This window comes from Aythya fuligula, chromosome 3 (assembly GCF_009819795.1).
Source record: "Aythya fuligula isolate bAytFul2 chromosome 3, bAytFul2.pri, whole genome shotgun sequence".
Lineage (NCBI taxonomy): Eukaryota > Metazoa > Chordata > Aves > Anseriformes > Anatidae > Aythya > Aythya fuligula.
In genome coordinates, this window is record NC_045561.1 from 23221223 (window position 1) to 23232721 (window position 11499).

An 11499-nucleotide genomic window follows, 5' to 3' on the forward strand; every position below is an offset into this window, starting at 1 on the left:
CTGGGGAATCATCCCAGTGGGATCCAGCCTCCTGGAGGGCCCTCTAGCTTTGTTGTTCTTTTGCCTGCTTCCAGCTCCTTTCCCCAGGGATCTTTGCGTCAGCACGTGGCTACTACAGCCAAGATAAAATCCTTTGAAGCCATGCCAACTCTGGGAAGAATTCCAGCACATGAAATTTATCCTAGAGTAGAAATGTGCAGTTTCTTTCAGAGATGGGGGAGGGCAGCATAAAACAAATCAAGATGAGACCCTTCACAGCTCTCTGAAAGTCTGTGGGATTTTGACTCCTTCTCTTGGCTACCCAAGACTGAGCACGAGGTTTCCTACTAGCACCAGGCCGTAGCTTCCAGCCCCTTGGTGAACACTGCCACCAGCACCCCTCCTAGGGCCAGAGCAGAGGCTTATTTCTAATCAAAAACTCAGGGCTTCCAAATAGAGTTTGGGATGGGCTATTCCACCTCCGGGTCACTGAGGGAGATTTAAAGCCTTGTGACAATCAGCTTGGTGGTGTTCAGCTCTCTGTCCCTGTGAAGTCCTGGGATTGTGTATGTGAAGTCAAACAAAGGCTCGATACGCTTGGCGCAGCCTTAGCTGCCTAAAAGCTGTGTGATTTCTGCCAAGGGATCACCACGATTTGGAGAAAAAAAATGTTTTGAAAAAAAGTTAGGTCTTGAAAATACATTTGCAAGCCGCGGATGGTACTAAAGGCTGAGATAAGGTCATGAATTTCATGCTACAGCTCTGCAGTCAATTTTTTTTTTTAACTCGCCTATTTTGACACCTTCAGTATTGAGTGCATTAATGGACTGCTGGGAGAGAAAGGCCATTCTGATCCATCACCTCACCCTGTTACCGTACAGCATCTGTGACGTGTGCACTCTTTCCTAGGGAGGATCAGGAGTACCTAACTTCCCTACACCCAGGAAAGCCCCTGAAGGCTGTTCACACACAGCACAGCAGCCTGTGATGGTGCTGCGTCCCTCATTACCAACTTCAGCCAGCAGATAGCAGCTTTACAGTCAGCACAGGGAGACAACTCTGACCTTTGGTCCAAGCCACGCACGCAAGGAGGCCAGGCCAGCAGTGCCTGTGAGAGCTGCCATGCCCCCACTCACCTCTCGTTTCTATTTCCACAATAAAATGTCACCCAAGCTTTCAGACAGTTTCACTTTCTCCTTGTACCTCTTCTGCAAGCTGCACTGGGTGCACAGGATAAAGGGATGTTCAGGCACCAAGCCCTGAGGTCTATAATCTCACTACAGGCCCCTGAGTACCCCAGGGGTGTCAAACAAACGCTGTGCTCACCCACAGCCAGCTGGTACTGAAGCAGAGCTGGGGAGGGGGCTCAGACGCACTGCTGCACTGTGCTTGTAACGCTTGTTTGTCTTAGCAATGCTGTAGACTGACCTATAAACGATCCTTTGGTCACAGCAACAAATAACTGCCCATTTTGCCTTGTCCTAATTCCCTGTTTTACGTGGCTAGATGAGAATTTTATTTTAAGTCAGGAGCATGCAACTCCTGGTTGCCTCCCCTGCAGCACGGTGGTGCACAGCCCAGAGCGGGCGCCCTGCAGCGCTTTTGGAAGCTCCCCCAGTCAGGCTGCAGCTGCCTGCCCACCCAGCTGGGCTAACGCCTGGCTGAAACAACCCCCCTGCAGCTTGCAGTGTGAGCACCGTGTCCTTACCAGCACCTGCACTACGCTGCCTGCTGCTGTAGGCGTGCTCCTGCCCGGCTCTGAGGGGCTGCGCTGTGCTGTGCCTCTCCTGGCAGCCCAGGGTCTTCACTCCTACAAAGAGCAGAAAGCGAAATAGCAGCACAGCACCATCAGCAACCCCCTGAGTGAACCAAGAATCTCTCCAAATCCTCAATCAGTCTCAAAACTGTTTGAGATTTTGGTGTCAGCCCAGAGTATCCGACCTGAAGGGGCTGGCGTTCCTGTCACTGCTCCCCGCTGCAGCAGCAGCCCGCGAGGAGGTGCAGGAGGAGAGCGGTCCCTCGGCGCCACCAGCACGCGGTCAGGCAGCTGGCTCGCCCTGGGGAACGGAGCGCACGTCGCAGGAAATACCTGTCTGCCGAGAGCGCCCTGTTTGTACCTTTCCCCGGGGAACCTTAGAGAATTAAAGCAAAGCTGTGAGATGTAAAACAAATTTTCGTGTTTGTTGTCTTTACTGGAAGAAGCAGCACCTGCCCACGCGCAGCCCGGCACCAGAGCGGTGCGAGTTCCCTGCTGCACGCTGCGTGTGTACCAAAGCAGGGAGGCGGGCCTGGGAAGGGCACCAAACCTACACAAAACCCCATCCTCTCTCTACAAGGTACAGACGCAGCCACTTACTTTCTACTTTGCTGCCTCTACAAAGAGTGCCCAAGACTTGAGGTGATAAATTGCTAACACTAACCAACTGCAACGGCCTGAAGTTCTCTGATGCCACGTGGTTTGCAGATACAGCCTTGACTTGAAGCCTTCATCAGCGTGCTTCCAAGCACGTCCCACGTTAATTAGTATTTTCACAAAACGAGAAGATAAAAGCAACAAGAGGGATGTTTTGTCACCAGATCCCTCTGAGTCAAGTCACTCCTATCGGGCTTGTACCCCACCCCAGAGACCAACCCCGCAGCACCAGCAGGTGGCTCAGGGCTCCCCGCGCCGAGCACTGCACACGCACACAGCCGTGTGTTAGACGGGAGGAAGCATTTCCCCCACACAGTGGCTGGCCCTTGCTTTGGCCCCAAATCCCTCCAGACGCAGGGGGCTGCAGGGTCAGCACGTTTTTGTGACAGAGGAGGGGCTGCCAAGCCTCGCTCGGTCGCACCCACCCGTGCCAGGCAGAGCCACGAGGTGAGGGTGCCTGTCTCCCCCAGCCCTGCCCTCCGCGTGGCCGGCTCACAAGGGGCCTCTTGTTCCCGCTGCGCCCGCGCGAGCCGTGCCAGTGTCCGGCTGGCACCGTGCCGGCCCTGAGCCCACGTCTCCCAGCCACCTGCTGCTCTCTGCGCTCGCAGACAGGGACACCGGTCGCTGGATGAGACCCTAAGGAACAGGGCAGGAAGGCAAGGAGAAGAGCTGCTCCCCCAACCTTGCTCACAGCAGCACTGGGTTGCCCAAAGCAACAGATTGCACCCCATTTACTCTGAAATTATGTTAAATACCCAGCTGGGGCAGCAAACCATGGCAGTGCCATACTCCTCTTTCCGTTGTTTTTTTTATTCTGGCACTGAAGCCTGATGCTATTTCATGGAGAAGAGCAGAGTGCAAGTGCTGAAGAACTCGGCCCTCCCAGGGCCCTCCCGGCAGCTTGCTCCTGCTGCAGTCAGTACTCGGGAGCAGGACAGGCTGTGCTCTGTTCAAAGCACGGCAGAGAGGGGGAAATGTACAAAGACCGCACTAAATCCATCGGACAGCACTATAAACAACACATAATTAGCTCTTTGCAGGCCAATTAGAGGGTTTGAGAACACGAAAGTGCAAAGCCAGTGTCCAAAGGGGAAAACAGAGGCGGTTTGTGGCAGTCCGGCTGGGCGGCAATGCCACCTGCCGGCAGGCTCCGAGCAGAGCCTAACGGGGAAACGGGCAGCAGCTTCCCTGCGTGCCCCCGTTCCCGCAGAGCAGGGCACCCGACCGAAGGGCAGGGCAGAACAGAAGGCACGCAGAGTGCCCAAACGAGAGCCAAGCTCCCGGACTTACGAGCCGAGGAGGAATTTTGGAAGCCTGTTTCCAAATGAGCACAGCAAAGCCCGGGAGGCCCACGTCTGCCAGCTACGTGAGGCAGAGCTCCATCCGGCGGTCAGGGCCCTGCCTGCACCTCGCCAGCTTCAGCCAGCCTTCGGGGTGACCGCGGGACGAGTTACCTCAGCCTCTCTGACCCTTGGTTTTCTCCTGCACGTAAGGCTCACCCCGTTTTTCCCACTGCAGAGGGAGATGTTTCAGGATGACCGGGAAACTCGAACGTTCCTGCAGCAGGAATTTTTCATCCACGCACACGCCAACAGCGCAGCTTGCCCGAGTTGAACCATTCCCAGCACCAAAGAGGTGCAACTGCAGGCCCTACCCCGCGCTGCAGGATGCTGCACCCTGGCTCAACGGAGACAAGCACTTCCAAGACAAACTGGCATTTATCAGCATTGTGCCATTTTCACCTCTCAATGCATTTGCACAGGCAAAGGAGTCAAGGTGAGGCAAATCACAAAGTCAACACGAGTACCGAGGGACTGCACTGCCCATGAGAACCAGCCGAATCACTTAGTTACTTGCATCCAGCATCCTTTCATGTTTGGGTTTTTGCCTGTTTTCCCTAAGAAGAGAAAATGTATGAAACTGAGCTCTTCCCTCTCCTGATAGCTGTTGAGTCTAGTTCCAACTGAAAGCACCAAATCTCTTTAGGAATACCAGGGTCCTTTCCTGTTTCCTCCCCTTTGCTCACTACACCCAGGAGCTCCAAATGAGCCCCCCCCACGGGACAGACGAGAGCCACCGGGGCAGCACACCCCTGTGCCTGCAGCACACAACCAGGGGGCAGGACCAAAGGTTTAAAAGCAAGGGGCACAGGACCCAAGGCACCAAGTCTCATCAGTGGTGCTGCCTGTGTAAATGGGATAGAATACCTAAAAAGGACAGAGCCAAGGAGGAAGGGCACGGCAGCAGCACTTCAGAGAAGTGATCTCCCCCCACCCTGTCCCCAGCAGTGACTCAGTTTGTGGAATTTCTGGTAAAAATAAATAAATCAGTCAAGTTCTGCATGACTCCCAGAATGGAAAATGGTGCAGGGACACGGAGAGTGAGAAGACTGTCACGCACATGAAATGTAGGCTTCATATCTGAAAGACTCATATTATTTAAAATTTTAGCTATAATCTCACCTTGTCCAGCCCGGAAAGCCTCAGTATCCCCCTCCTTACCACCCTGCCTCCCCTCCATGACTTTTGACAGCCGCAGCCTCCCTCCAGCCCCATCTCATTCCTCTCCCACTGTTCCAGCCCTCTCTGTGACGAGCACTGCTCTGAGGCCTGCTGGCAGGGCTGTCTGCCTGCCATTTGCACATCAGGTCAGCATCCCACGGCGCTGCACGGCTCCCTCACGCAGATCTCTAGATCTGTACCTCACCAGATTCCTCCGCAGCTGTTTCCTTGCTGCCGTAACCTTCACAGCTGGCTCAGCTGCCACAGCGGGAATCTCAAGCACTACTAAGAAGTTACACGAAAAGCAGATTATTTCAAGTAAGTCCCAGGCCTCCAGTCAGTGCAGTTCTTTACCAAGTGAGATCTCAGCATTTCCTCTTTCTGACTATCTTCCAAATCTCTACATTCTTTTCTCCTAAATTCTCAGAAAACGGAACTGTCTTTACATATAATATAACGTATGGAATGACGAGCATATTAGAGTATTTTTTGGAATTAACCTCATTAGGAGAGGTCAGAAGATAAGAGCTGCTTATCTTGGTATGATGCTTTGGCATCCCTAGAAAATAGCAGAAGTAGCATGAATCAAAGCACAGTCCCCATGAAGCTAAGGTGGAGTTGGATTCTTTTGTTTTTCCCTACAGACATTTCCAAACATGGCTTCCAAAAATGCTTCCATCACTACGTTGAAAGTCAAGGAAACTCCAGTTCTTACCTATGCGTTTTCATGTTTTATTTTCAGAAGGATGAAAGGACTCACTCTGCTGAATCAGGGCTTTAGTCTCTACAGAGTTACTTCTCTGAAACAACTGCTAAATGTTCCACAACAAAAAAATTGATGGGAAGGACAAGATTCCAGCATCTCCAGAAGGTTTCACTACTCAAATTAAAAAGTTAAAACTTGAGCAACGGCACAAATCTTCAGATTTCCTCAGAACACCACGCTAGACACAGGCTCAGTGAGTTTTCTACTTGCTTCCTCTGTAACGAACTCCCCTCACTCTGCCCACCGCACGCCTGGTACTCGTGTCAACCCCCCCCTGCCCCGACTCCTTTTTCTAAGCACACCCAAACCGCAGCTCCTGAGGAGTGCGGGCTACACAGGCGATTCCCGTGGAGTTCCCACAGCCGGGTTACGTGCACAAGGCCTCCTGCCAGGGCTTGGGAGGGAAGAGAGCACTGAGACTATCGAGACTAACACAAAAGTGCACCCAAATTGTGGATTGTGCTCCTGCTGCACACCCAGACCTGGCTCACTCTCACCACGAGCAGCAGCACACCTGGACAGTCACCGTCACTGCCTGCCTCGGCACTGTTCCTGCAGCTCTTTCTCTGTCCCTTCAATAAAGGCACGTGGGGTGTGCCTGACAGCTCTTCACACAGAGGAAGATTTGATACCGGATCAGAAAGGCAGGCGAGATCTCCAGGCTGTTTAGCTCTAGGAACTGCAACTCCAGACATGGGAGTAAACTACCTACTGAGAGCTTGTGCTGCCTTTGAACAGCTGATCTGGATAAACAGAACCAAAAACCTTTCCTGCTTCGAATTTGGGGTAAAAATTATTCAGCTACCATTACTGCTCCAGAATATTTTACTGTTGACTCTTTCTAGTGACAAAGAGTAATAAAACTGTCCATATCTCACACTGAAAGAATATATTAATGAATGAACTGTCAAAAAATCATTTATGTAAAAGGATGTTCTATTTACAAAGATCAACCTGCTCTTCAGGACAAGTAAAACCACTACTGGAAAAAATATACATATAGAAATGTCTGATCTTTCAAATAGACATTTACAAATACTCTGCTTTGTTTAAGCGACTAGAAACATTAAGACATTTGAAATTAAAAGTGTGTTCTGCATGCAGTTATGATAGAAATTACATTATTGGACCTCAGCGTGCCACTTCTCATCATCGTCAGTGACACGCTCTTAGGCTCTTCTAAACCACCACAGCCTGGCTATTACCTTAGGATCTCAAAAGGAGGACACGGCTCTTCATTAAGAGGTTACCAGTCACTCTTCGTGTTGCTGTTAAAAGAGGACATCCTGATTGTCTGCACAGCAGGAGAGTCTGTCTGGTCTTGTCGAGCTCGGCGTCCTTTTCCCTGAGTTTCCCGCTAGTGTTTTGCTAGGCATGACGATCGCTGGCTTGGTGTATGTACAAGTCCTCGGGCCGCACTCTTCCCCTTACAAGGCAGAGTTCAGAAATTCAAGCAGCTCTGCGCGGTTCCGATCTCTCTGCAGGGCAGAAAAGCAGAGGCAGCAGATCAACAGCCCTGTACTCAGCAGGCCAAGGTTGCACAACCCTGTTTTCTGCAGGGCCTTCACACGCTGGCACCCTGCACAGCAAATGCTACCACATCCAAACACCAGGGTTTTACCATCTCCCAGATCGCTGTGAGTGCGTGGAGGAAGCGCAAGGCAATGGGTAACTCAGGAGAGAGACTTTAGGAGCCAAGCTGTCACCGCTGCTATCTCATGATGTATTTTCTAGAGTGGCTCCCTGTGGAGGCTCCACTGGGTTGCCATCACGTAGCTCACAGCCCACTCAGGAGGGAACTCGCAAGCAGAACAGATGCAATTTCTGCTGCCTGAAGCAACTTTCGCTGCACACGCAGCAAGCCTTGTGTTCTGGGAAGTATCGTTTTCTCTGTGCATAAGCAGCAGCTTGTAGCACAACAGAAAAGGAACCAGGAACTTCGGTTCTTGCTTTACGTGAGAGACAGCCTAAACTGAACACTTAGTTTCCAGTGTTTTTAAAATCACAGTTTATGAAACATTCATTGATTCTTAAAATATTGTGAGTAACGGGTATTGTTCAATTCTGCATGTTCATAACTAGGGCCACTAAACAAAAAAAGATCAGTGCCAAATATTTGACAGCAAACACCGAAGCAAGCAGGTTACTGGGAGAAGGCTAGTAAGCATTCAGCATAATTTAAGGTAAACCTTACTGCCACAAAAAGCAGATAATGTACTTTTGATCAAATCCACCTTGGAACGCTCAGGCCTGTTTTGGTAACTATAGAACAAACAGTTATGGCTAAGTCGGTACCCACCGAACGGGACACCTCAGCAAAGTATCACTTTTTTAGATTTTTAACTAAGTCAACATATTGACTCGTATAGAAGCCCTCTGCAGATCACTCTAAGGTATGGACATTGCTGCAAAGAGTGGCAATATTTAAATGCTGAGTTTAAACACCCATAGCAATAGCAGCAAATGCAAACAATTCCTGGTATCTAGTGCCTTGGCTATCTCAGCAGAAACACCTGACCGCTCTGAGAGAATGCACGAGCACTTGGTTCGGATACTACCATCTTTTTTTCTTCCTCTGTAGATAAGGGCTATTCTCACACTCATTAAAAAGAACAGAGTAAAGCAGGAATTGCCATGTTTGATCACAGGAGACTGGAAAAAGCAGAGTATGATCAAAAACAGCAGAAGCTAAATCAACAGGGAAAGGTGCAAGTAAGCTAAATCTTACGGACTAAAATTCTGAGAACCTGCGTGAGCATCCTTGGGTTTATCTACTCATGCCTGAGTAGTCCAAGACCACACATTTAACAAAACTTGCCAAAAGATGCATTTACCTTTCTCAGGTGGCATCACAGCCACATTAAATGCTATACCCAATTTATAACCTGTAAAACCTACTCCTCTACTAAAGAGTACTGTTAGAAAAATATGAAAAGAGATAATATTTTCCGTTAGGGATACGCAGACTGTTTTAAGTATTACCTCTTTATCCTTCTTAGTTTTCTTTATTTTCATCTTAATTTTCTTTCCAGTTATCATGCTGTAGTTTTCATTCTTCTTTTTGTTTTTGAAGAACTAAAATGAGATCACACACGAGGAAAAAAAGCTTTCTCTTGTCATGTTACAAATCTTAAAGAAAATTAGACAAAAATCTTTTATACTTCCTAAATGTCTAAAAAACAGGGATGCATTTCTATTTGTTTATGACAAAATCGGTGCTGTTAAAAACATTTTTCTGACATGACATTGTTTAAATGAGAGACACAATGGGAATTTTGACAAACAAGCATACCTTAGAAAGCTGGACAGGTCCTGTCTTCTCTCTCTTTTTCTTCTTTTCTTTCTTTTTTTTCATTTTATTCTCTTTTTTCCTTTTCTGTAAGTATAAGACACATACCATAGTGCTTACAGATTCGCTAGTGCAGAAAAAGGAAACCCACAGAGCCTTTTCATGCCCTGGATAGTCTAAACAGCCCCTACTGCTTACCCTCATCACTGCTGAATAGGTCCTATGTGAACGTAATGCAGAGAAGTTGGCAACCCTTTGAAACAGAAACAGTACGATCCCTGATTCTCTCTCTCTTTTTTTTTTTTTTTTTTTTTTTTTTTTTTAATATACACCATCCAATAAATAAAATCTCTGAGAAGGTCAGATAAAAATGAGAAAAATTACAACACCCAGAAACTGTTATTCTCTGATTATAAACAGTTTCTTCTGACAGGAATTCTATGAAGTTATCAAGATCCCCACTTCTACTCTTCAGAGACTACTCTAAATTCTAGGACCAGCAATGATTGTTAAAAGGCACCATAAATTATTTCTTCTTTGGTAAACTGTCAAGTGTACAGCAGCTTAATCAGTTCACCTCCTGTTAACACTAAAAGTTTGCTCGAGATTTACACAGACACAGACAAAACCAGTAAGCATTACACGATATTTAGAGTTACCAAAACACAAAGAACTAATTTCTATTTGTTACCTACTCATTACTACTTGTTTGTTAATTACTCCTTACTGTTAGCAAAACTTTACCTTTTTATTGTGCTTTTCTTTTTTCCTTTTCTTCGATTTAGACTTAGGAGAATCTGAAAAAAAAACTATCTAGGGTTAGTATTCCGTAAAAGGCATTTGGTTTTACAGATAAATGTAGATGTAGATACATAAAACATAAGAAGAAAATGCTTTAATTCAGCTGAATATATCAATACTGGTTGAAATTAATCCTGAGAAAAGCAACATATCAACTTACTGCCACTTACTGGTCTAACATGGAAACTGAAAATCACCTGAAAGCATTATCACAGTACAAGGTAAACGAAAAACTTTTCCTACTTGCTCAGCTCCTGTTTCAAGTGTTTCTGTAAAGCTGAAACTCACGCATACTATAAGCTGATCACAAATGCAAAGATTACACTACGACTGGGACGTAAGGAAGTTGATTTTGAGGCACCAGTTCTGACTATGGGACTGTAAACCTAGAAAGACAGTGAAACAACCCACTAGTCTTCCAACAAAACCTCACGTCCGTGCTCAGGAAGATCATGGAACAGATCCTCCAGGAGGTTATATGAAGGAAGGCATATGAAAAGTAAGTAATTTGAGACACCCAGCAGGACTTCTCCAGGGCCAAATCAGATTGGCCTGACCAAGCTGGTGGCCTTCAATGATGGAGCGACTGCAGCAGTGTATAAGGGATGCTGGCCTAATGTCATCTACCTGCTGAACATAGACCTAACCAATTTTATCACTTTACCCATATCTTTTCCAGCCTCGTTGTCACTTTGTGATGGTTTAGCCATATTTAAAATAAGCTTTAAATGTTTCCAGGGGTGCTGTCAAAACTGGTAAACATCAGGTGTACACAGTGGTAGCTTACCTCTGCTACTTGAAGAAGACGACCTTGATGATGAGCGTGATGAGGAGGAAGAAGAAGAGGATGCAGTACTAGAAGATGATGTGGATGAAACGGATGATGATCTGCTTCTACTACGTTTTCGCTTCCTTTTTTCTTTACCTTAGGAAGACAGGAGGCAACAGTGATGTGCCTGCTAGTAAGTATGGTCTACAAAGATGACTCTTACAGAAATCTAACACAGTAAACAGATATTTTGATGAGGTTTCCCCCACTTCCAGTGTGCCACAGGGTATTGACACTAGCTGGTGATTATGGTACGTTACAGCCAAACACAGTAGCAGACACAAAGGATAACACTTAACACAGACACCAGAGCTGGTAACAGCACCTACCTCGGCCTTTCAGCTCTTCCTGTGAGGTGGCACAGAGCGTCCTGCTTTTCTCATCCTTCTGGTTATCCATATCTAGCACGAGACAAAAGCACGTTCAGTAACATCACCTCCAAAAGCCTTTGCGGATAAAGGGCATGCCTCACCCCCCCCGTGAGGCAAAAATTAAGGCAAGCATCCTCCTACAGCAGGCACCGGCCGCCCGAGCCCTGCTTCGACCGACGTGAGGCGATTTTTAATCATTTTTTCACGCCAGGGCAGCCACCGCGAAGGCGGCCTGCGCCTGACGGGACCGCGGACGAGGCTGAGGCGCGCGGGCGCCGCCATTTCGTGGTGCCCGCCCGCCGCCGCCTCACGGAGCCCGCCCCGGCCCCGCACTTACCGGGGGCGGCCGCAGCGCTGCCCCGGGCCCCTCGGCACCTCGGCTGCCGACCCGGAAGGGTTACAGCGGCGACCCGGAGGCAGGAGGCGGTGGCTCCCGGCCCTGCCCGGCCCTCCCCGGCCCGGCACCGCCTCCCGGCCCGGCGCCGAGCCCCGCCATGCCCGGCCCGGCCCCGCCGCCGGGCTGCACGCGCCACACCCGGCTCGGAAAAGC

The 11499-nt window shown here is 48.7% G+C and overlaps 1 protein-coding gene and 1 long non-coding RNA gene across 2 annotated transcripts; both read right to left on the reverse strand.

The window, feature by feature from the left end:
• Window positions 1–6559: 6559 nt before the first annotated feature.
• LOC116487721 lies at window positions 6560–8692 on the reverse strand. Its single transcript, XR_004253095.1, has 2 exons — window positions 8642–8692; window positions 6560–7137 (listed from the first exon to the last, which is right to left on the reverse strand). It is a non-coding gene; the product is annotated as an uncharacterized LOC116487721 (long non-coding RNA).
• A 613-nt stretch (window positions 8693–9305) lies between these two features.
• Window positions 9306–11373, reverse strand: LOC116487914 (putative uncharacterized protein DDB_G0271974). Its single transcript, XM_032185146.1, has 4 exons — window positions 11287–11373; window positions 10908–10979; window positions 10537–10674; window positions 9306–9745 (listed from the first exon to the last, which is right to left on the reverse strand). Exons 2-4 carry the CDS (start codon window positions 10975–10977, stop codon window positions 9678–9680), a joined length of 276 nt encoding a protein of 91 aa, XP_032041037.1. The 5' UTR covers window positions 10978–10979; window positions 11287–11373; the 3' UTR covers window positions 9306–9677.
• Between the last annotated feature and the right edge of the window lie 126 nt (window positions 11374–11499).